General features: G+C 36.0%; 1 protein-coding gene across 1 annotated transcript in view; it reads left to right on the plus strand.

Moving 5' to 3' along the window:
* Positions 1-26,958, plus strand: part of TYR (tyrosinase) — a 117,849-nt gene that overhangs the window by 88,405 nt on the left and 2,486 nt on the right. Inside the window, exon 4 of the mRNA XM_008020465.3 lies at positions 20,218-20,399. Coding sequence (XP_008018656.2) covers positions 20,218-20,399 — 182 coding nt within the window. The remainder of the gene's footprint in view (positions 1-20,217; positions 20,400-26,958) is intronic.

Genomic DNA, 26,958 nt, shown 5'->3' on the forward strand with positions numbered 1-26,958 from the left:
ACCTCCCAGTAGGGGCCGACTAACACCTCATACAGCCAGGTGCCCCTCTGAGATGAAGCTTCCAGAGAAAGGATCAGGCAGCAACATCTGCCATTCTGCAATATTTGCTGTTCTGCAGCCTCCGCTGGTGATACCCAAGCAAACAGGGTCTGCAGTGGACCTCCAGCAAACTCCAACCAACCTGCATTTGAGGGTCCTGACTGTCAGAAGGAAAATTAACAAACAGAAAGGATATCCACACCAAAACCCCATCAATACATTGCCTTCATCAAAGACCAAAGGTAGATAAAACTACAAAGATGGGGAGCAACCAGAGCAGAAAAGCTGAAAATTCTAAAAATCAGAGCACCTCTTCTCTAAAAGAATTCAACTTGTCGCCAGCAATGGAACAAAGCTGGATGGAGAATGACTTTGACAAGTTGAGAGAAGAAGGCTTCAGACTATGGGTAATAACGAACTTCTCCAAGCTAAAGGAGGATGTTCGAAACCATCACAGAGAAGCTAAAAGCTTGGAAAAAAGATTAGATGAATGACTAACTAGAATAAACAGTGTAGAGAAGTCCTTACATGACCTGAGGGAGCTGAAAACTATGGCATGAGAACTACGTGATGCATGCACAAGCTTCAGTAGCTGATTCAGTCAAGTGGAAGGAAGGGTATCAGTGATTGAAGATCAAATGAATGAAATGAAGTGAGAAGAGAAGTTTAGAGAAAAAAGAGTAAAAAGAAATGAACAAAGCCTCCAAGAAATATGGGACTATGTGAAAAGACCAAATCTATGTCTGATTGGTGTACCTGAAAGTGATGGGGCAGAATGGAACTAAGTTGAAAAACACTCTTCAGGATATTATCCAGGAGAATTTCACTGACCTAGCGAGGCAGGCCAACATTCAAATTCAGGAATTACAGAGAATGCCACAAAGATACTCCTCGAGAAGAGCAACTCCAAGACACACAATTGTCAGAATAACCAAAGTGGAAATGATGGAAACAATGCTAAGGGCAGCCAGAGAGAAAGGTCGGGTTACCCACAAAGGGAAGCCCATCAGATGAACAGCAGATCTCTCAGCAGAAACTCTACAAGCCAGAAGAGAGTGGAGGCCAACATTCAACATTCTTAAAGAAAAGAATTTCATATATAGCCAAACTAAGCTTCATAAGTGAAGGAAAAATAAAATCCTTTACAGACAAACAAATGCTGAGAGATTTTGTCACCACCAGGCCTGCCTTACAAGAGTTCCTGAAGGAAGCACTAAACGTGGAAAGGAACAACCAGTACCAGCCACTGCAAAACATGCCAAATTGTAAAGATCATCAATGCTAGGAAGAAACTGCATCAACTAATGAGCAAAACAACCAGCTAATATCATAATCACAGGATCAAATTCACACATAACAATATTAACCTTAAATGTAAATGGGCTAAATGCTCCAATTAAAAGACACAGATGGTAAATTGGATAAAGAGTCAAGACCCATCAGTGTGCTGTATTCAGGAGACCTATCTCATGTTCAGAGACACATATAGGCTCAAAATAAAGGGATGGAGGAAGATCTACCAAGCAAATGGAAAACAAAAATAAAGCAGGAGTTGCAATCCTAGTCTCTGATAAAACAGACTTTAAATCAACAAAGATCAAAAGAGACAAAGAAGGCCATTACACAATGGCAAAGGGATCAATTCAACAAGAAGAGCTAACTATCCTAAATATATATGCACCCAATACGGGAGCACCCAGATTTATAAAGCAAGTCCTTAGAGACCTACAAAGAGACTTAAACTCCCACACAATAATAATGGGAGACTTTAACACTCCACTGTCAACATTAGACAGATCAACAAGACAGAAAATTAACAAGGTTATCCAGGAATTGAACACAGCTCTGTACCAAGCGGACCTAGTAGACATCTACAGAACTCTCCACCCCAAATCAACAGACTATATACCCTTCTCAGTACCACATCACACTTATTCCAAAATTGACCACATAGTGAAGTAAAGCACTCCTTAGCAAATGTAAAAGAACAGAAATTATAACAAACTGTCTCTCAGACCACAGTGCAGTCAAATTAGAACTCAGGATTAAGAAACTCACTCAAAACAGCACAACTACATGGAAACTGAACAACCTGCTCCTGAATGACTGCTGGGTACATAACAAAATGAAGACAGAAATAAAGATGTTCTTTGAAACCAATGAGAACAAATACACAACATACCAGAATCTCTGGGACACATTTAAAGCAGTGTGTACAGGGAAATTTATAGCACTAAATGCCCACAAGAGAAAGGAGAAAAGATCTAAAATTGACACCCTAACATCACAATTAAAAGAACTAGAGAAGCAAGAGCAAACACATTCAAAAGCTAGCTAGCAGAAGGTAAGAAATAACTAAGATCAGAGCAGAAATGAAGGAGATAGAAACACAAACACCCCTTCAAAAAATCAATGAATGCAGGAGCTGATTTTTTTAAAAGATCAACAAAATTGATAGACAACTAGCAAGACTAATAAAGAAGAAAAGAGAGAAGAATCAAATAGATGCAATAAAAAATGATAAAGGGGATATCACCACCGATTTCACAGAAATACAAACTACCATCAGAGAATATTATAAACACCTCTATGCAAATAAACTAGAAAATCTAGAAGACATGGATAAATTTCTGGACACATACACCCTCCCAAGACTAAACCAGGAAGAAAGTGAATCACTGAATAGACCAATAACAGGTTCTGAAATTAAGGCAATAATTAATAGCCTACCAAGCAAAAAAAGTCCAGGACCAGATGGATTCACAGCCCAATTCTACCAGAGGTACAAGGAGGAGCTGGTACCATTCCTTCTGAAACTATTCCAATCAATAGAAAAAGAGGGAATCCTCCCTAACTCGTTTTATGAGGCCAACATCATCCTGATACCAAAGCCTGGAAGAGAATTTTAGACTAATATCCCTGATGAACATTGATGCAAAAATCCTCAATAAAATACTGGCAAACCGAATCCAGCAGCACATCAAAAATCTTATCCACCACGATCAAGTTGGCTTCATCCCTGGGATGCAAGGCTGGTTCCACATACACAAATCATAAACGTAATCCAGCATATAAACAGAACCAAAGACAAAAACCACATGATTATCTCAATAGATGCAGAAAAGGTCTTTGACAAAATCCAACAGCCATTCATGCTAAAAACTCTCAATAAACTAGGTATTCATGGGACATATCTCAAAATAATAAGAGCTATTTGTGACAAACCCACAGCCAATATCATACTGAATGGGCAAAAACTGGAAGCATTGCCTTTGTAAACTGGCACAAGACAGGGATGCCCTCTCTCACCCCTCCTTTTCAACATAGTGTTGGAAGTTCTAGCCAGGGCAATCAGGCAAGAGAAAGAAATAAAGGGTATTCAATTAGGAAAAGAGGAATTCAGATTGTCCCTGTTTGCAGATGGCATGATTGTATACTTAGAAAACCCCATCATCTCAACCCAAAATCTCCTTAAGCTGATAAGTAACTTCAGCAAAATCTCAGGATACAAAATCAACGTGCAAAAATCACAAGCATTCCTATACTCCAAAAACAGACAAACAGAGAGCCGAATCATGAGTGAACTCACATTCACAATTGCTTCAAAGAGAATAAAATACCTAGGAATCCAACTTACAAGGAATGTGAAGGACCTCTTCAAGGAGAACTACAAACCACTACTCAATGAAATAAAAGAGGACACAAACAAATGGAAGAACATTCCATGCTCATGGATAGGAGGAATCAATGTTGTGAAAATGTCCATACTGCCCAAGGTAATTTATAGATTCAATGCCATCCCCATCAAGCTAACTATGACTTTCTTCACAGAATTGGAAAAAACTACTTTAAAGTTCATATGGAACCAAAAAAAGCCCTCATTGCCAAGGCATTCCTAAGCCAAAAGAACAAAGCTGGAGACATCACGCTACCTGACTTCAAACTGTATTACAAGGCTACAGTAACCAAAACAGCATAGTACTGGTACCAACACAGAGATATAGACCAATGGAACAGAACAGAGCCCTCGGAAATAATACCACACTTCTGCAACCATCTGATATTTGACAAACCTGACAAAAACAAACAATAGGGAAAGGATTCCCTATTTAATAAATGGTGCTGGGAAAACTGGCTATCCATATGTAGAAAGCTGAAACTGGATCCCTTCCTTACACATTATACAAAAATTAATTCAAGATGGATTAAAGACTTAAATATTAGACCTAAAACCATAAAAACCCTAGAAAAAAAACCTAGGCAATACCATTCAGGCCATAGGCATGGGCAAGGACTTCATGTCTAAAACACCAAAAGCAATGACAACAAAAGCCAAAATTGAAAAATGGGATCTAATTAAACTAAAGAGCTTCTGCACAGCAAAAGAAACTAGCATCAGAGTGAACAGGCAACCTACAGAATGGGAGAAAATTTTTACAATCTACCCATCTGACAAAGGGCTAATACCCAGAATCTACAAAGAACTTAAACAAATTTACAAGAAAATAATCAAACAAACCAATCAAAAAGTGGGCAAAGATATGAACAGACATTTCTCAAAAGAAGACATTTATGCAGCCAACAGACACATGAAAAAATGCTCATCATCACTAGTCATCAGAGAAATGCAAATCAAAACCACAATGCGATACCATATCACACCAGTTAGAATGGTGATCATTAAAAAGTCAGGAAACAACAGGTGCTGGAGAGGATATGGAGAAATAGGAATGCTTTTACACTGTTGGTGGGACTGTAAACTAGTTCAACCATTGTGGAAGACAGTGTGGCGATTCTTCAAGGATCTAGAAGTAGAAATACCGTTTGACCCCACCATCCCATTACTGGGTATATACCCAAAGGATTATATACCATGCTTCTATAAACACACATGCACACATATGTTTATTGTGGCACTATTCACAATAGCAAAGACTTGGAACCAACCTAAATATCCATGAATGATAGACTGAATTAAGAAAATGTGGCACATAAACACCATGGAATACTATGCAGCCATAAAAAGGATGAGTTCATGTCCTTTGTAGAGACATGGATGAAGCTAGAAACCATCATTCTGAGCAAATTATCACAAGGACAGAAAACCAAACACAGCATGTTCTCACTCATAGGCGGCAACTAAACAATGAGAATACTTGGACACAGGGTGGGGAACATCACACATCAGGGCCTGTCGTGGGGTGGGGGTAGGGGGTAGGGATAGCATTAGGAGATATACCTAATGTAAATGACGAATTAATGGGTGCAGCACATCAACACGGCACATGTATACATATGTAACAAACCTGCATGCTGTGTACATGTACCCTAGAACTTAAAGTATAATAATAAAAAAGAAAGAAAAAGAAAAGTAATAAATTAATATCCGAATTGCAAAGAAAAAAAAAAGTAATAGCTATTTGTCATATGTAGAAGTTGTCTTAGTCACTATCGCTCCCCTGGCATACTATGATCTACACTAAACAGAAGTATTATATTTTGGTTTATTATAATTTAATATAATACACACATCCATTATAATTATAGTTCCAAAATTAAAATCCAGGAATGGTCACTTCTTATCTAAAATACTTAGGTACAAGTTAACCCTTGGGATCAAGCCCAGACTCCCCACCCTGATATGCATAAGGCCTTTCGTAGTGTGACCCACCTCCACCTTTCTGGGCTCACTTCTTGTAGATCCTGCACTGCTCTACATTGCATCCCACACCAGATCACTTTTATTTTTCAATTACATCAGTGCCCAGGGTCCCTGTCGGTCTACACATTCTATGTGATACCTTTCCCATAATTTACTCATCCAATTTAAATACCACTTCCTCGTTTCCCCATCTGGTTAGCTGCTCCTGCTGTAATCCCACAGGCTTTATACACATCTTTAAAAGCATCATTTACATTGCCTTAACACTATATGTATGCATTTATCACAACATGGAGAGAGATCAGTGAGGATAGGGACTGTGCTTCTACATCACTGGAGCCTGACATGTCATGATTCTTAACATGATAGAATATTTATTGAATAAATAAATGGACAACTCAGTGAAGGGAGAGAGGTAAGTTTTGTTATCACCACTTCAGAGGTAAGAGCGGTGAGGCTTTGAGGGTCCATCAGTAATTCCTATTGAAAGCTAAGTGAATAGCAGACCTCTCATTTGCACCCAGCATTGTCTGGAGGGGCTGGCCCTTTAGGAGACCTTTTCTAGATTCATCCTGACTACTGTGCCTTGTGTAGCCTGGCTCATTTTATTTGAGTGCAATTTCTGTCTGATGCAGTGTCTCTCAATCCTGGGTGCACATTAAATAGTTCATAGCAGGGTGCCTGCTACTTAATGAAATGCTTAAATGTTTATGGGAAAGGAGAGAAAAAAACACTGAAACTGCCTTTCTTTCTTAAACTTTTAATTCTTTAGGACTTTCTGGTTCTTATACTAAGTTCCTCCAAGTTTCATCATTAGTTTAAGTGATTTTAATCTGATTTTAACTCCCTTACTCATTCCCCAAGGGTTTGTTTCCCCTTTTCTCAACTAAGTTAAGAACTTCTAGACTATACACTTAAAATTAATTGAGATTGGCCCCAGTTGAATTTATTAGCTGTATAACAGGATTTTCATTTGAAGCTATTTATTCCTGGCAATCTCTACTCTTAGAGTGTCGAGTTCTCTTAAAAGGGCTGTTTTTCAGTGAAAGTTTCCAGATACTCTCAAATGTGTTTCATCATTAGCCAGGAGCCAGGAGGAAATAGAGCTCCTGGGACGCTGTTATTTCAAACCTAGATAGAGCTTCCAAGTTTTTCCCAGTGGTCTCAGTAGAAGTAGGCTGTGGATCTACTACTGCGTTGCTCCCTTTGAGCCCCCAAACTCAGCTGTCGGTCCATTGAATTGTACATTAACTAGGCACGATTATGTCACTTCATGGCTTACAATCCTCCAATGGCTTCTCACAGCTTTTAAACTAATATTGACTAATTACCTTTCATGCAAACCTACATTATCTGGGTTAAACCACATAAACCCACAGATAGCCACATAATATCCTGCCTTTCAATCCATCTGATCTACTTGCAGGGTCCCAAAAGCATACCTCTGTTCCTTCATGCTTGTGCTTTACTACTCCTAGAGTGCTTTTTTTTTCCCCCTTTTATTACTTTGCCCAGATCTCTACTATTCATTTTTTAAAACTTAAGTTCAAGCGTCACCGAAGGGGCACCTTGACCGACACCACTCATCCCTCATCCAAGCTGATACTATCTCCTCTTTCTCTTGTTTCCCAAGGCATGAAGGGCCCTTCTCTGCGCTACACATTACTGTAATTGATTTTACATATATTAATTCAGTTAATGCTAAAAATAATACCTTGTAGTAAGTAATATCACCTATTTGTTTCTTAGGGCTTCCATAATACAGTGCAAGCATAACTCTAAGATATGGAAGGTTTGGCTTCAGACCATGACAATAAAACAAACATTCTAATAAAGTTAGTCACATTAATATTTTGATTTCCCAGTGCATATAAAAAGTTATATTTACACTATATTGTAGTTTGTTTATGGTGCAATAACATTACGCCTAAGAATAAAATGTATATACTTTACATTAAAAATACTTTATGCTAAAAAATGCTAAGAATATTCTGAACCTTCAGCAAGTTGTGATCTTTTCTCTGGTAGGTCAGACCTCTGGTAGGTCTAGCAGGTTGATGGTTGCTGACAGATCAGGGTGATGGCTGTTAAAGTTTGGAGTAGATGCAACAATTTCTTAAAACAAGAAAAAAAAATAGAGTTTGCTACATTGATTGACTCTTCCTTTCAAAAAAATGTATTCTTGTAGCATGTGATGCTATTTGATAGCATTTTGCCCACAGTAGAACTTCTTGCAAATATGGAGTCAATCCTCTCAAACCCTGCTGGAGCTTTATTAAATAAGTTTATAGAATATTCTAAGTACTTTGTTGTCATTTCAACAGTGTTCAGAGCATCTTCACCAGAAATAAATCTCATCTCAAGAAACCATTTTCTTTGCTCATCCATAAGATGTAACACCTCATTCATTCAAATTTTATTATGTGATTGAATAATTTGTTTCTATCTTCAGGCTCCACTTGTATTCTAGTTCTCTTGCAATTTCCCCCACATCTGCAATAACTTTCTCCATTGAAGTCTTGAACCCCCTCTAAGTCATCCATGTGGTTTGTATTCAACTTCTTCCACACTTCTGATAATGTTGATATTTTGACTACCTCCCATGAAAAATAATGTTTTTGATTGTATCTAAATAGTTAATCCCTTCCAAAAGATTTTCTATTAATTTTGCACAAATTCATCAGAGGAATCACTGTATGTCAGCTACAGAATGTATTTCTTAAATAATAACAACTGAAAGTCAAAATTACTCCTTAATCCATGGGCAGCCAAATGGATGTTGTGTAGGTAGGAATGAAAGCAATATTCATCCCCTTGTATATCTCCATCAGTGCTCTTGGGTGACCTTGTCAACGTGCAGTAATATTTTGAATGAAATCTTTTTTTTTAAGAAGTAAGTCTCAACAATGGACTTGAAATATTCAGTATATCATGGTATAAACAGATATGCTGTCATCTAAACCTTTTTCTATTTAAAGAGCACAGGCAGAGTTAAATTTAATATTTTTGATGGCCTTAGGACTTTTGGAATGTCTTCAACTAAATAAGCACTGGTTTCAACTTAAACTCACCAGCTGCTTTAGCTCCTAACAAGAGAGTTCGCCTATTCTTTGAAGCTTTAAAACCAGGCATTGACTTCTCTCTAGCAAAGAAAGTCCTACATGGCATCTTCCAATAGAAGCCAATTTGTCTACCTTGAAAATTGGTTGTTTAGTGTAGTCACTTTCATCTATTATCTTAGCAAGATTTTCTGGTTAATTTGCCGCAGCTTTTCTATCAGAACTTATTGCTTCACCTGGCACTTTCGTTTTATGAAAATGGGCTCTTTTCTTAAATCTCTTGAACCACTGCCAGCTTCAAACTCTTCTTCTTCAACTTCCTCACTGCTCTCAGGACTCACAGAATTGAAGAGAGCTGGGACCTTGCTCTGGATTAGGCTTTAGCTTAACAGAAGGTTGTAGCTGGTTTGATCTTCTATCCAAACCACTAAAACTTTCTCCATATCAGCAATAAGACTGTTTTACTTTCTTATCATTTATGTGTTCACGAGTAGCACTTTTGATTTCCTTCAAGAATTTTTCTTTTGCATTTACAGCTTGACTACATTTCATATAAAAGGCCTAGCTTTTGGTCTATGTTGGCTTTGAACATGCTTTCCTCATTATTATTTTTACCTCTAATATTTATCTAATATTATTCCTACCTCTAGGTAATTATTCCTACCTCTTGATTTAAAGTGAGAGATGTGTGACTATTCCTTTCAACTGAACATTTATAGGCCACAGTAGGGTTATTAATTGACCTAATTTCAGTATTTCTACGTGTCAGAGAACAGGGAGGCCTGAAGAGAGAGAGAAGGACTGTTGGCGATGGAGGTGGGAGGGAAGGAGGACGGCTGGCAGGTGGAGCAGTCAGAACATACACAAAACTTCACCATCTTATACAGATGTGGTTTGTGGCACCCCAAAACAATTACAAGAGTGACATCAAAAATCACTGATCACAGATCATAATAAGAGATTTAGTAATATTGAAAAAGTTTGAAATATTGTGAGAATTACCAAACTGTGACAGAGACATGACGTGAACACATGCTGTTGGAAAAACGTCACTGAGAGACTTCTGCAGTGTGGGGTTGCCACAAACCTTCAATTTGTAAACAATGTAATATCTGCATAAAGCAATAAATTGAATTGTAATAAAATGTGATATACCTGTGCCACAGACTGGGTAGCTTAAGCAACAGAATTTTTTTTGTCTTACAGTTCTGGAAAATTAAAGTCTGAGATCAAGGTGTCACTAGGGTTGGTTTATTTTAAGACTTCTTCCCTTGACTTGTAGATGGCCATCTTTTTTCCTGCATCTTCACATAGTCTTCTCTGTCCCTGCCCATGCTCAAATTTCCTCTTCTTCTAAGGACTTCATTCATATTGGATTCTGGTCGATGCTAATGATTTCATTTCAACTTAATTATCTCTTTAAAGATCTTATATCCAAATAAAGTAACATTCTGAAGTATTAGGAGTTAGGACTTAAACATTTGAATTTTACAGGGATACAGTTTAGCTCATAATATGTTATAATCCCCACTTCACTGAAAAGAAGAGTGGAGTACATGAAGTTAAGTAGCTTGCCCCAGTTTGCAGAATTACTAAGTATCACAATCATCTAACTCCAGAATCTGTGAGGCTAGCCTTTATATTGTATGATTCTCTGTTTATATTTTAAAATAAGAAACAAAATTCACAGACCTATTGAATTTTTAGGATATCTCTTTTGTTTGTGGTAAACCATAATTCACAAATAGCAAAAATGTGCCTATGTCTATACCATGGGCATACCAATTTCTTGAAAGCTAAGCAGGGTCTAGCCTCGTTAGTACTTGGATGGGAGACCGAATAGCAAATATATAAAATGTCTTGTCTGAGGAAATTAAATTGACTCCTGTATTAAGCTGTAGAACTAATGGTTTCTTCTCTGTGCAAGTATAATGACCACAACTAATCTCACTGCATGTTAGGCACTGTCCTTGGTGTACTGTACACCTCATCTCGTTTATGTCTCACAGCTCTTTACAGTTTGTTATTATCCATATTTTACAGAAAAGCAAACTGAAACTTCCAGAGATTATCTCCTCTCGCCTCACAAAAACCAATAACAGGAATTTGAAACAAGGTTTCTTAGGAGGAGGTTTTGTATTTCTGGCTTCTCTTCGTGCTCCCACATCCCAGGGGTAAAGTTAGGATGCCTTGTAGAAGCCTTTGTGATTGTGGAAATTGGACTTTCCCTTCTTGTATGTTCATCTGGCAGGTTCTTCCCATGCTCATAACAAGATATATTGTACTGCTTTCCCCAACTCCCTTCACTTTCACTGCCTGTTGTGATATGAGCTGTTTAGGTCCCTTTCAGCACTCTTAAAGTCACCTCCCAAGTACTCTGTGGCCCTCTTTGGGAGGGTATTCTAAGCTAGTCATCATGGATACGTCTAGGCCCAGATCCAGAATCTCATGTCCATGGCATTCTCTTTGACCTACTTATCTGTTGCCACCTCATGCCCTACTAAGCCAGTGCTGGTCTACAGGTCCTCATGGCCTGTGAATAAAAAAGGGTTTCAATTCCACAAGGATAAATCATATGTCTTTAGACTACTGATGTTAGTGTTTCACAACTATGCTGTCACCCTTTCTTACATACTCTGAGAGATTTTGTAATCAAATGTCTGTTTGTCACGTGAGGTGAAATCAGAAGATGCCTAGTTCTCACTTCTGTGTATAGCTTTGAAAGGCCTGCTAATGCTTGGAAGAAAACATGAAAGCCTTGTCCACCTTTCTGTTTTAATTCCCAGTTACTAATTTTTTGCATGTTAGTGGAAAAGCATTAAACTTGGAACAGAGCACCATGATTCTGGTCCTAGCTCTGCCAGCTGGGTGTTATAATAAAAGTCACAGGAATATAAAATGGAACCCCAGATTTCCTACTGCTTTCTAGCTGAGTTACTATTGGCAAATTCTTAGACTCTGACTTAATTTTTTCTTCTGTAAAATGGAAGCAATAAAATAGTAAGCAAGATATCGTTCAAAGGAAAACTTTAGCCAAATTAAATTCAAAAGAGTTTAATTGAGCAAAGAACAATTCATAAATCAGGTAGCTTCCTGAGCTAGAGTAGGCTCAGATTCTCTAGCATAGCCACATGGTGGAAGAAGATTTATGTGCAGAAAAAGAAAAATAATATTAAAAAAATGAAAGTGAGGTACAGAAACAGATTGGTTATAGTTTGGTGTTTGACTTATTTGAACACGCTTTGAACAGCTGGCAGCCTTTGATTACACAAAACTCGGTAATTGGTGAAAGAATAGACTATAGTCTGTTTACAAGTCCATTTAGATTATAGTTCACAATGTACAGAGAAACCTTTAGGCTGAACTTAAAATATGTAGGAGACAGTTTTCAGCTAAACTTCATTTAACAATACATTAAGAGTTTATTTTATAGGAATTGCTTTATCGCTAAATTTGTCTTCTGGGTTAGATTATAAACTCAAGATTATTGGGTAAATAGGTGGCACCTACTGTGTGCATGGCCCTGAGAAAGCAAAAGATAAAAAGCTGCTATTCTTCAGCTAGTTGGCTGCATTAATATTCCCCCAATGTACTTGTGCCTGCTTTGAAAACAACAATGCTCTGCCTCTATTTGGATTTGTTCCCTCACAGTGAAAGAAAAAAGAGTAATTGTGATCCTGAATTTCTGAAATAAGGAGTGTGTTTAATGGATAATCTAGCATCTGTTTTCTGTACCTTTCCCACCCTGTTGACAAATTCTCCTCCATCTACATTGCTTAAAGCTTAGTCAGAAAGTAACAGAAACCTCCTCATGGAGAGAAAGGAAGGAAAGAACAGAAACCTAGATAGGGAACATGGGAGTGTCAGAGAAACAAGCCCAGATAGGTCAACCAGAAGAACTGGGTTCTCATGTTAACTCAGTCCCTTACCAACTTTGTTCACTACTTTCTCTCTGCCCTTTTTTTTAAGTATGATTTCACGTTATCTCCTTCGTTGTATTTGTTATGCTAATACATATCCTTTCCTGATCTTGCAATGTATTCATTGCTACTCCTTGAGTATAAAGAGTGTGAATCCTGAGTCCTCTGAGAAAAGGAACACTTAAGGTGTTTAATGCTAATTAATGCAGGTGTCTGTTGGATAAACAGCTTACATTTCAAGATGAAGGTCAAGCAGAGCATCTTCCAAGAGAGAGAAAATCTACACATCAGACTTTGGTAAAAGCATATGCATACTCGCATCTGCAGAAACACCCCTGTCATCCTGTGTAAACACACAGAGAACAGGGTATTTACTATTATTAGTAACAGAGTGGTAGCCAAGACCCCTTGATTCCAATATTGGTTGTACCGTTAACTGTGACCTTTGGATTGAAATTTTATTTTGCCTCTGTAAAATGAGGGGTTTGGAAGGGAAGAAAACAAACTACTGCTTTTTCAGAACTGAGTCAATCATTTATATTTTCTCATTTTATCCAGAAGTATTGTTACTCGACATTTCACTTCCTCATCTTATTTTTGTTCTCATAACTACATTAAAATGGATAGTACCATCCGCTTTCTATAAATGAGCACACTGAGGCCTTGGATTAAGTTTAAATGGAAATGTTTATTATCATTTAAAAATTACAAATTTGTTTTAACAAGTAACTGCTTCAAAACAAGTACTACATGAAGAAACAAACAAACAAAAAAAGAACAAAAAAAAATATAGGAATGCACTGGCCTTGCTATTATACAACTACAATTCAATAAATTTTGAGTGACTAGAAATTTGAGTGGCTGGAGGCATCTCAAGCTGTAGTTCTCAAAGACAGTGTGATTGTCACATCATCTGTCCTGGCCTTTCAGAAAGATGACATCTAAGAAAAATAACTCCAGATTCTCTTGTATTTTCATTATCTCATTATTCCCATGGCTTCAGTTATTAGCTAGAGGTTGGTGAGTTCTCCATTTGTGCTTCCAAAGTTAATCTTACTCTGAAATCCAGACCCAGATATCTAGCTAATGACCTGACGTCCCCACTGAAATGTCTCAAAAACATCTTGCAGCACAGCACATCTAGAATCATGACATTAACATTCTCCCCTAATATTCCACTTCTTCAGGGATTTATATATCTGGTAATACAAACACTTTGCTCAGTAGCATAAGCCAGAAAATCAGGCATTTTCTGTGGCACCTGGCCTCTCAGTTGTACTGCTTGGACTTCTGGATGTCATCTTTTTTCCTGGACATAATTTTCTCACTGATTTATCTCGCTTGATGCCTGCATATCCACCAACTCCTACTCTTCCTCAGTCCCTTCTTTGCAATGAAATCTGTCTGGTCTTTTACCAATGATAAACTGTTCATGTTATCATTCACCATCCCAGATACAAACAGTGATTTTTTACCACTCTTACGAAAAAAACACAAATTTCCCTAACATGGCCTCTGCTACCCTTCATGATTTGGCCTCAGTTCACCTTCCTAGCCTCATCTGGAGCTATTTGCTCCTTGATCCCCATAGACATATTGGTCAATTTTTGGTTCCTTGAATTTGTTGCATACTTCTGATCAATACTTTAGTTAGATTACTTAGTAGTTACCTAATATCTTCTTCTGCTCCAGGATCCCACCCAGGATACTACATTATATTTAATCATCCTGTCTCCTTAGGTTCCTCTTGCCTATGAGAGTTTTTCGGACTTTCCTTGTTTTTTGATGACCTTCACAACTTTGAGGAGTACTGCTCAGGTATTTTGTAAAATGTCCCACATTTGATATTTGTCTGATATTTTTCTCATGATTAAACTGGGATATGTGTTTTGAGATTGACAACCATAGAGGTAAAGCACTGTTCTCTTCACATCATATCATAGGTGTATAAGGACTCAAAATGTACCCCAAAGTATGGTGCCTTGGGATGCTGAGTATTTTGAAGTAAAGGAGATTGGAAGGCCTCAGAAGCAAAGTCTCTGTCCCTTCTTTCTCCTGGGAATGAAACCATAGAAACTAGACAACCTCTTCCCCAAGTTCATGAAAACTAGAACCTTTCTTTTCCAAAACAAGCCATAAACCCTAAAAATATTACTATCATCTTCTCTCATCTTTCTGTGTAGCAACTGGCCATAAAGAAATACTTTGACCTATGTTGTTTGATAGTAGATCATAAAACCTTCATTTCTGAGGTCCTGCCCTATATGTAGGAGGAGGGACTGCTGCACAGAGAGGTCAAAAAGAATACAAACAGATAGGTCTCACTGGATTGTTTCTCTCAGTCTATTACCATTAGATCATACTCTTTTGTCCTGTCAAATTTCTGCATCACTGGCCATAAGCATAAAATCTAAGCATAAAAATAGACAATTTTCCCTGGGTCTTTGTCTCTTTTGTCTGAAGTCTCCCATGTCATATAAAACTTTGATTAAATTATTATGCTTTTCTCTTGTTAATCTGTCTTTTGTTATAGGAGTGTTGGCCATGACCCTTACGATGAGTAGAGAGAAATTATCACACCTCTATCACCCCACAAGGGCCACACTATTAACATAACTTACCATTGTGAATGTTAACCTTGATTACCTGTCAGAGGTAGTGTTGGTCAACTTTCTCAAACTGTTAAATGATTTCACTATGTTTTGATACTGTACTCTTAGAAAAGAAGTCACTGTGTGCATCCCATACTTAGTGAGTGGGGAGTTACATATAGTACCTTCAGGGCAGAGTATCTACATAATTATTTGAATTCTTTTACATGATAGATTTATATATTTCTCTCCATTTATTAACTTATATATTTATAGATTATATCTGTATAGACTCCTCTATATTTATTTTATATGGCTTTATTTTGTGGCTCAAACTCTTCCAGTTTTAGCCTTTAGGAATGATTTCAGTTGACTCCTCTTGGCTGTGGTTTCTTTGAACATATCCTTACTTTATGGCACTGCAAGATGCTCAGCATTCATCTTATATGTTTCTTATTCCAGCCCTAGAGGCTGCAGTTTCTTCAAGGAGCCACAGTTCTCTTTATTGGAGAATATTTCTTCTGTTCTGCCTACTTTTTCTTCTTTTGGAATTCCAATTATGCATATGTTACATTTTTTGGAAATTATCCCACAATTCTTAATTATTTTTTATTATTTCTCTTTGCATTTCAGTTTGGGAAGTTTCTGCTAACCTAGCCTCAAGTTCACTGATTCTTTTCTTGACCATATCAACGCTAGTGATATATGCAACACCGTTGGAGTGTTTTTGATTTCTAGCCTTTCTTTCGATTTTTTCTTAGAGTTCCCATCTTTCTGCTTACATTATTCATGGGTTTTTTGGTGTATTATTTACCTTTTTATTAGAAATGTTATTCTAATGTATTAATTTTATATTATGTATAGTTATTTAAAATTTATATTATTCACAATTATTTCAGATTCCATGTCTCATTGTTCCAAAATCTATATCATATCTGAGTTGGGTTCTAATGATTGCTTTGTCTCTTCAGATTTTTTTTCTTCTCTGTTGCCATGCCTTGTAATTTTTTATTAAAAGCCATATAGGTTTTATTAGGTAAGATAAACTGAGGTAAATGGTCTTTTAGTGTACAAATTTATGATATTCCGGCAAGGAGTCGGACAATGATTAAATGTTTGTCATAGTTGTTATGGTTTTGAGATCAGAGGCCTCAAGTTTCTCTAGTGTATTTGTTTTTGTCTCTATTCTTGGTTTTAGGTTCCCCTACATACTCTTCCTTAGAGATAGTTTATGTATTTCAGCTCTTTTAGCTGCAATCCACTGTTGTTATACTGAAGCTTTGTTGGATGGTGGTAAAGTATGAGGGAGGGAGAGTGTTCAAAATATTCTAATTAAATCTTAGTCCTTTAGTAGACCAGTGCATTGGGGCTTCACAATACAGCTTTTTCTTCTTTTCCCTCTGCCCCTCTATTTGCTTCCCTGGCTGCAGTATTTCTATTTATTGCCTTGAAACTCTGACACTTGTGGCTTATATTTACTTCCCCTTAGGTGAGACAGGAAAACTGAAAGAGGCTGGACTGAAAGGAATTCTCTTCCTGAAACTGGGATAAGGCTCTAACCATTTCCCCTGGATCATAGGGCTTTGATATGGATAATGTCCTTGGCATATTTCACAATGGTCACTCTCCTTCTCTCTGTGATAGAATAAGGAGAGTATCTTTCTGAGGTCTTCACCATGAAAACCTGGTGGAGTTCCTGAAGGTAAAGCCCCAAACATGTGAAAGTTCCCTTAAGACAACAGCACCCAGGAATTTCCCACTATCATCACTAGTCTAGACTCAGTCTCCAGTCATTCATGGAAGTGTTTCAGCGTTTCTACCACTTTAGGAATCCAGCTGCTCCTGCCCCTGGTAAGCAGATCTCAGCTATGTGCCTCTGGATGAACCCATCTCTCCACTTTTGAGTATGGCAGTTTGACCCACAACTTCAATTCTCTCATGGGTCCAAGAAAATTTGTTGATTATTAGTTTGTCTATTTTTTCCTTATTTTAAGGATAAGAGTGACCAGAGTCTTTACGGACCTGAAATCACAGTTCCCATGCCAGCTTTCATTTAAAAAACATATCTTTCCATATTTCCATCTGTGGTCATCTTTACATTTTTCTAATTTTTCTGTTGTGAATTTCACTGTTGCTCAGATGTTCAGAAAACTATCTAGATTCAGTTCAAATTAAGTTTTGCTAAAATGATGACTACCCCCTCCTCCCTAAATGTCAATGTAATTATCTAAGTTAAACATTAGTATTCCCATGTGAGCTATTCTAGACATGGTTTGGTGAAATTAACTGAAGTTGAGAGTCACTGGTGAAGAACTTAATCAAGATTAATACCTTCATTTGAAAAGGTTGATGAGGTGGGTGAGCACATTAATGGTTTCATCCATTGAATCTTTTGGTTCTGAGAATTGATGTCCTTGCCCTACTTAGGTAAATAATTTTTATTTCATGGCAGAAACAAGATTATTTATAAATTGAACTATAATAGTAATTTTTCTCAATTGGCAAAAGGTACAATTTTTGCCTCAAGCCCTTATCTAGTGGCTCATTGCATATCAGGCTATTCCAAAATTAGTCGAAGTTTGACAGGGGTGGTGGAGGGATTATCAGACAGCCTCCTTCTCATTTCAAAAAATTAATTTATCAATTGAAAATACATAGTTTAGTACAAATGTCTGCTAAAAATTATTTGTAATATGATTTCCTTTTTGTTTATATTTTCTCTTTTTTATATAACAAAAAAGTACTGCTTTTGTGAAGAGAAGAAAACCATAGAAGTTAAAACAAAAGGACTAGTTTATAAAATCATAGGACTTTAACGAAATTGGGGTTTATTTGTTAAGCCAGTTTCTAATTTCTTGTGTTGAGGAAAGTGAAGCACAGAAAAACTAATCTTAAATCTTCTAATTTCTCATTTTTGCCTATCAGAAAAATAAACATCACCAAAGGCACTGCTCACATATACATGGTTTTGGCATTTCTATTACAGCTTATGCTATATCTCATCAATTTTAAAGTGTTTCCAGTATAGTCATAATACTGAGGAGGGGGAAGAAGAGGAGAGAGGAGCTGTGAGAAAGATAATAGCTTTTACTTACCATTTGGCAAGCACTTAACTGTGTATTTTGTGTTATTTTAATTAATGCTCACATTACCTTCATGGCATAAACATAACTCACATTTTGTAGAATAAAGAAGATCAAACAGATTATAAAATTTTACAAATCTTCCTTGTCGTAACCTATAGAACTCAGATTTTTACACAGGTCTATGTGTAGGTTGACCTACAGTAGATACTCAGTAAATATTCATTTAATAATTGCACTAATTTAGAAAGTATTTGGTATGCATGAACCAGATTTTTAGTGTTTTTCAGTGGACTGCCAATTACTCACTAAATTCACAACTGAAAACCAACTTTGACGACAAGTAGTGTTTCAAGTTCAGATCCTCTAATAAACAAAATTGTTTTCCGTCATGGAAAAAATGATCACCATTTCTTCCATTTGGCTTCCTTGTCCTCTTTGTTTTTGTGCTTCAAAATATTGAAAATGGTTTTCTAAAATTGTATTCAATTTATCTGAAGCATTATCACTTCTTTTTCAATACCACCTTTTGTACCATGTACCGACCTTTGACCTGCTAGCTTAAAATGTACAGCTAAGTAACGATAGCTTACTTACTTAGTACTTTCACAAAAACTATCATATTGGAAACAGGTAGGACAGATATTATTACTCTTATTTTAGGGATGAGGAGGCTAAGTCTCCAAGTTCAATGATTTGCTTAGAGTCAGACAGTCAGATGAAAACACAGAGCTAGGCCTCAAGGAGAGTTCCCCAACTCCAGTTCTTGTGTTCCTTCTTGTACGTCACAGGACTCGACAATGCAAGGCCATTCTCTTTGTCATATTGTTAATGGTCCCCTATAAATTATCCTACAACGTGAGTTTCTACTCCATTCTTACTGGAGTTTTTCAATCCTTTAACTTTTTAGTTTTTGTTCTAGTCAAAGCTTTTAGTTATGTGAAGCAGAAACTAACTCTGCCTGATTTAAGTAGGAAAAGAATTTGCTGAGAGGCTATTGGGTAGCTCACAAAATCATGGAGCATCAGATTCAGAAACAGGTGAGAATAAGCAAGAAGGGCATCACCTAAGACAGCTGCCAAAACCATGCTATAGAACACAGGGCACTTCTTGGGCAATGGATTCCTTTGCTGGTACATCTGGCTTTGCTGCCCCTGAAAACTAAATATTGTTGTATCAACTGCCACTGCCCATTTCTAGGATGGTTTCCGATTGTCCCTGCTTCTTTGTGTTACTATCTCCTGTTTCAAAGTCATGAATGAGTATGTCTGATTGGCAGAATATTTATCATATGGTCATACTCTAACTTTAGAAAAAGCCGGGAAACAAAGTACAAGTATTTAAACCATTATCATTGGAGGTAAGCTCTGTCTCCCATCAAGACTCATTAAGCCCACACTTCACCTATCACAACATGGATGTTTAAATCGTTGAAAGCCTCCCACCAGAAACAAAAAAGTGACCAAATTCCAGCACTGTTTCCAATTTGGTTTTATATATTCTTTCTCTGGTCTTTCTTTGGGACAAGCAATATATTTAATTTGTAACTATGATTGTTACTCAACCAATGGTTACCTTTATTTTGCAGCATTCTGAAGGTTCAAAACTCAATGTGTAAGTTTTATTCACCTCCTAAGAAATTATTGTTTCAAAGCTAGCCTCAATATTTATTTTAAATGAGTGAACTTCTTCAAGGCCTGAAAGAATAAACTGATACTTTATGAAATATTTTTGAAGTATAAAGATTAGATATCTTTCCATGTCTCCAGATTTTAATATATGCCTTACTTTACTTTAAAAATTTTCAAATATGTCTTTTATACACAATATGTTTCTTAGTCTGAATAACCCTTTCCTCTGCAGTATTTTTGAGCAGTGGCTCCGAAGGCACCATCCTCTTCAAGAAGTTTATCCAGAAGCCAATGCACCCATTGGACATAACCGGGAATCCTATATGGTTCCTTTTATACCACTGTACAGAAACGGTGATTTCTTTATTTCATCCAAAGATCTGGGCTATGACTATAGCTACCTACAAGATTCAGGTAAAGTTTACTTTCTTTCAGAGGAATTGCTGAATCTAGTGTTACCAATTTATTTTGAGATAGCACAAAACCTTATGCTTCTACAATGTTATTCCTGAATGCTTTAAATCAGGAAAGTGCATTATAATCCTTAATTTATTACCAGTTCAATAAAAATCTTAAGATCACTAAGAACAGAGAAGTTTGCAAAGGGTGGAGGTGTGGTAAGAGGAGGGGCTTCCTGTAAGTCTCAAGTAACAGGTCTTCCCTTCCTTCTGTGAAAACCACAGTACATAAAGAAGAGAGCTTACTGGTAACTATTTTTCAAAGATTTTCCATTTAGGATTTTATGGTTTAGTCTCTGTTTCCATTTCCAAAACATGCTAGACTTTCTTGTGTTCATGCTTTTGAATATACTATTGTTTCTGCCTGAATTCTGACTCTATTTCTCCATTTGTCAAACTCTCAGATATAAAAATCATTTTACACTTATAGTCATGTTTACTCACGCCTTTCTCATAGTTACATAGTATTTTTTTCTATGTATGAATCTGTCCTAGGTTTTATTCTTCCCCAAACCCCCAAGATCAGATTTTATCTCGCAAGCTTCTCCATTCTAAGCATCACATTTTATCTAGTATGGACTGAAATCAATAAATCAATTTGAGTGCAAGTGATATTTATCATGAAGTGTCATTTCTCTTAACTAATATAAGTGAAGTTTGCTAGAAAAATGTCATACCTCTTAATACTCAGGTCATTTTTGGATATGTATTTTAAAACACTGTAAGTATTCTATCATGCCAGGTGTTTTTTTAATGTGTCTGCACTGAGTTGTTTATTCTTTACACACACATTTATTGAAGAACTACTTTGAACAAGACATTGCCTTAGATACAATGGATACAATGGTAAACAACATAGTCTCTATCTTCATAAAGTTTACAATGGAAGGGAAAGATCTTAACTGCTTGCTTAAAAACTTATTTATGTAGAGATATGTCTAACTCCAGGGGTCAATGAAGTGATATTTCAGATGACATCAATATGACAGGTAGAATTAACTAGTTGAAAAGGAGGGCATGATTATGAGTTTGGGCCATATTGTTAGAATAATGCAAGCCACTGATAAATTTTAAGCAGGTTATAATCAAATTTGAATTTTCGAAAGATTATTGCAGCTTCAGTGTGTAGAAAGATTTTAGCAGTTGGAAAGCACATATAGAAAGGCAGTGTAAATGCTATTATAAGAGTCTAGGGAAGAGGTAAAGGTAGTTTGAGTTGCAGTGGTAGTGGCAGGAAGGGAGATAGAAAGCATGATTAATTTGATATTATTTTGAAGGCAAAATTTACAGAACTTGGAAAATGATTTATATACCAGATGAAGGAGATTAGGAATGGCTTTATGCTTTCTGGCCTATGAAACTGATGAATGGTAGAATAATTCACTGATATAATAACAAGAGGAGCAAAGAAAGACTTGGAGGAAGGCTTATGGTTTTGTTATACAGTGAGACGAAGTTATATGGGACGGCAAGGTAAATGTCTCTTGGGAAGTTGGATACACAGGCCTGAAACTCAAAAGTGGTGTCTGGCCCTCAGATCCAAATGTGAGGGACATCAGCATACAAACTGTTGACTCAGCTAATTTTTAAAATCCTATGAAGGGGTGATTTTTATTCTGTTTTACAGGTAAGTAAATTGAGAATCAGAAAGATAAAGTGATTAATTTTAAACTACAAAGCTAGTAAGTGTCAAATATTTAATCCAAAACTTTATCACTCCATCACTGCACAGAGAGAAGGGTTCCCTTTATCCCCTATATTGTCTTCTACACATATGCTCCACCTCTTTGTTCCTTCCCTAAGTGTACAAATGAATACTTTTTACTACAAAGGCAACAAAATTGCCTGGATGAGCCAGGGGAAAAGAAGCTCAATGAGTCATATTAGAGGCTTGAAGGTATTTATTTCCAATTAAATTTAAATAAACAAAATTTATTTGAAATGCTTTAGAGTAATTTTCATACAGCTTTGAATTTACCAAGTTAATTTTAGAGAAGTTTGACTCTAAAATAAACAACAGCAGATACTTGGGAGGCTGAGACAGGAGGTTCACTTAAACCCAGGAATGTGAGGCCAGTTTGAGCAACACAGCAAGACTCGTCTCTAAAAACAAAGTAAAGCAAAACAAAACAAAACAAAACAAAATAGCTAAACTAAGTAACAGCAATTGCCTATTTTCTGTTTTATGAATTTTTCCATATTGTTGGTTCTGCTGTACTTTCAAGAAGTTTAAAATTTATCTCTATTCATAGCTAAATTTTAAGCTTACTAAAAAATTATTTTAAATGTCTTGATATAATTTTGTTCAAGGGGATTATTATTCATCATCCAAGTAGGTACTCATTCTTATAATTACTTAAGTGATTTCTGTAAAAGGGCAGCTGATGTCTGCCATTTATAAAACATTCTCTTATAATTGAATATAGTGATTCTTTAGAAAATTGAGTAGCAGGTGATTTTCTTGTATGTATAACTAATTTACAAGGTGAGGCCAAAAAGCTTTGGCAATGAAGGGTTATGTCCTCAATGTTGTTGATAAATGTAATCTTGCTTTCTGGGTAGCAGAAAAGTTCTCTGTTGAGAGCATCCTTCTTTCCATACATTACAAAAGACCTGGAAATTTGGTTTCAAAAATGAGAAGGAGAAACAATGCTCATAGTAACTGCAGTGCCCCATTCTGCCAATGGAATTTGATGACACTTCTATCATTTGTGAATTTGTTCAATAGCTCTTTTTGGCTATGTGTACACCTCTGCGCATGCTGTTCCTTTCTGCCCGGGATGGATTGCCATCAACAGTATATGCTCAGAGTCTAACTCATTCTTTTACTCAGTAGGACAGTCTTCTTGGTGCCTTCCCTGACTTCACGGAGAGATGTGGGAGGTCTCTTCTCCATGATCTCTTTGTATCTTCATCAGAACATTACTCTTGAAATGATTTGTTTACTTGCCAGGTGCTGAGGGTGAAAAGGTAAATGACACAGAGTGTCCCCTGACAGGTAGTGTATCTCAATGAATATGTGATTTTTTTAAATAAATGAATAGAAGAATGAAAGATAAAGCAAGTAAGACATAATACTTGTTCTTGAGTTTGTGACAAGCTTGAAAAGTAAGATATATATAAATAGATATAATCATAATAAATGGACATTTGTGCCAAATGTCACAAGGCAACAAAGAAACTAGTTTGAGAATCCAGAAGAGAGAATGGAGCTGAGTCAGCAGTTGAAGCAAGTTTGGAAAGAAAAACTCCTATTGTAAGCTGATTTAGTTGAAATATTGATGAAATTATTATTTTATCATGATAAGAATCAACAGCAGTTGTAAGTTGTTTTCTATATGGTAGACATTGTACCAATGGCTCTATATACATTGTCTAGTTTAATAGCCCCAGGCAGAGTCCTAATTCATTAGAGTAACGGCCCCTAACTACTTCATGTGTTTGTTTTGTGAATAAATGGGCATGTTAATGCACTTTGGAAATGATAGCACATAAAACAAAAATCTACATAATTATTCTGAAAAGAATGGATGACAAGAAAAATAGGACTTCACATAGGGAAAGATGATTCAAAAATTATGACATTGGGAAAGAACAAAAAGGTGCACTACTGGGGCTCAAAAGCAGCTTAGAAAGAAAGTCTGAATTTTAGTTTAAAGATGTTGAGAAGTAAAAGTGTTTCAAAGATAGTCCCTTGGTGACAGTAAAAATAGAGACCACTTGGAATGAATTGAAGTGGAGCAATAATAAGAGAAGCTGGAGAACAGGACTGACATAGAAATAGTGTTTAAAAGCTGTGAAAACACTTGAGACGAGTCTTTAAAAAAAAGAAAATATTTATTATGTAGCCTCTATGTATCCTCACTTTTTTGGACGTTTTAAATGTACTATGTTGAAGCCACTAACAGCAATCTAAGCTAGGTATTGTAGTCCCATTTTCAAAATAATTTTAATATATATTAAAAACAGTAACTTTCACGGTCTAGGGTTTACCCTGGATTATACAGTCCCTGAGGGTTCACCAACAACCCATCTATATTATAGCTAGTCAGAAAGGAAAAGGTAAATGGTCAAAGATATATTTTTTCTTTTTAAGGGAACTTCCCCCAAAGTTATACATATATTTTTGCTCTAGACTTGAGTCACATAGCCATGACTTGCTGCAAGGTAAGCCCCGGATGCACCCTCTTCTTTCCGCTATGTCAAAAAGTAAATTTGTAGTATCTTCTGTGTATGTTCTACATACGTATCTTCTATATACATTATAGAGAGCAACGTCTATAGAGGAATTGTTTTGTTAGAAAGAATCCATTTGCTCTTACTGAACAGATATTCAGTACAGACTTCCTCATTTACTCAAATCTTATAGTCTCCTAAATAGATTCTATAGTTATATTTACATAAAATTTAAACATTTCTCCTTAACTGCTATGTGCCTTAAATATGTAGTTGATTATGATAATGAGATTGTTTTTCATTATATTTATTTTTAGGTTAATTGTTGATGTACAGGGAAGTTTAATCTATGTAATCCTTATCTAACAGTATGTTTTTTTTAATATGCATTATCTGATGATGGATTTCCTATAGTTATATCATCTATTAATTGCCTCAGGTACTTTTAGTAGCATGCTTTCTACTTGTATCAGTAAAAAGACATTCATTTTTTTATTTTGGAAAAATAATAATAGAATAAAACAAAAATAAAAATCACCTATAATCTTATTGTTAGATTGATCGCTTGTGTTGTTTTAGTCTCCATTGTACTTTTTCTTATACTTTTTTCCCACATACACATAAGGTGTTAAGCATATGTTTTAATTAATTTAATTTTATTGAATAATATATGCATGTTATTTTACAAGCCAAAGAGTGATCCAAGACTTATAACAAAAGACTTATGCCCCTATATCAGCTACTGTAACCCTTTTAGCTATTTATTCTGCTATTTTGCTCTGTATTTCTAAATAATAGGCAAATATTACTATCTGTTAATTCATCAAGTTTATCTCTAGAGTTCCTCACATTTAAATAATGATTTTAACTCGCTTACAGCTTCCCTGTTCTTTCATTCATCTTCTTAGTATAGTATTATCATATTTGGGGGCAAATCCACATCTAGGAATTGTATTTGTCTTCACTACTACAATATTACTACAATATTATTTACAATTCAACCAAATAGTATGCTATGATTACATTTGTTTTCCTACATTCCTAATTCCAATTCTATTGGAATTAAGACTTTTTATCTTTTTTATTTTAAAGCACCCATCACTGTTTATACCAAATTTTAAAAGGAACTGTAAATACCACCTCATAACATAGTGAAATATGGGCAATTTATACATTTTTCACCTGGGTGACATCCTTTGTGTAGGTCTCCCCTTCTCATTCCACACCTGCCATTCAGGGACATTCCTTCACCATATCTTCTGGGTACAATAACACATTCAGTCATTCAGTAAACATGTTCATTCTCTCACATGTGTTTCAGATACTGTACCAGATTCTAGAATTATATCAATGATGAAAACATACTATTGGCCTTCAAGGAACCATTTTAATAGAAAAAATTATATTCATGTAATAGATAGCTGGAATATAATGTGATGGGTGTGATAATAGAGGAAATGCTAAGCCAGTAACATATTGGATGCTGTCTCTCCCCAGTGCCATGTTCTTATGGTGGTTTGAAGGAATATAAATAATCAGGAGGCTAAAGACTTTTCCTTGTTCAGATTTATTTTTAAAATATATGTGGTCAAAATCTGTTGTTGCTTTTTAAAGTAATGTAAAACTATTCAACACTATTCACCTTTATTTACAATAAAGGAATCAATATACAATTGGATAACATTCTGATTACTACAAAGTTATTGTTTATCCTGGTTTCTGCTGAACCAGCAAATCGAATATTGAAAAGACCGAGTCTACATGTAAGGAATGAGTTAAGGTGAAGAAAAAATATCCAAGTCAATACATTATAAAAGTTGTTCATCCATTTATGGCAGCAGATTCTAAACTGCCAAATCTCCAACCATCTGATTGGGTTCCTATAAGCCACATCTTAGACATACCATGAATCATTACCTTTTAGTCAGTATAGCACAGGGATTTCAACTTTTTGTAAAGGAATGTCTTGCTAGAGGAATATTTAAATGTCCATTAAACTAAGTCTTGTTTAGATAATTAAAACACAGCAGGATTTGTCTAGTCCCCACATCTGGTTGGGGAGGTTGTTGGTAGTAATAAAATTATTCCTTTTAGGAATTTTGCAAACAGACTGTTCATTTATATGACCAAGGGTGTAGATAGGGATTCTTATATGGCTGCTTTTAAATGATTCATTTAAATTGTCCAACTAATTATAGAATCATCTGTTTCATTTGAAATGTATGGCTTCAGGAAAATTTTGAATTTAATTTGATGTGATTTATTTCTTAGGTTGCTCAGAATGATGGCATCTCAAAAACATGTGCTTACCCATGATTTTTGTTTTGGTGAATGTTTAA

This window comes from Chlorocebus sabaeus, chromosome 1, assembly GCF_047675955.1.
Source record: "Chlorocebus sabaeus isolate Y175 chromosome 1, mChlSab1.0.hap1, whole genome shotgun sequence".
Classification (NCBI taxonomy): domain Eukaryota; kingdom Metazoa; phylum Chordata; class Mammalia; order Primates; family Cercopithecidae; genus Chlorocebus; species Chlorocebus sabaeus.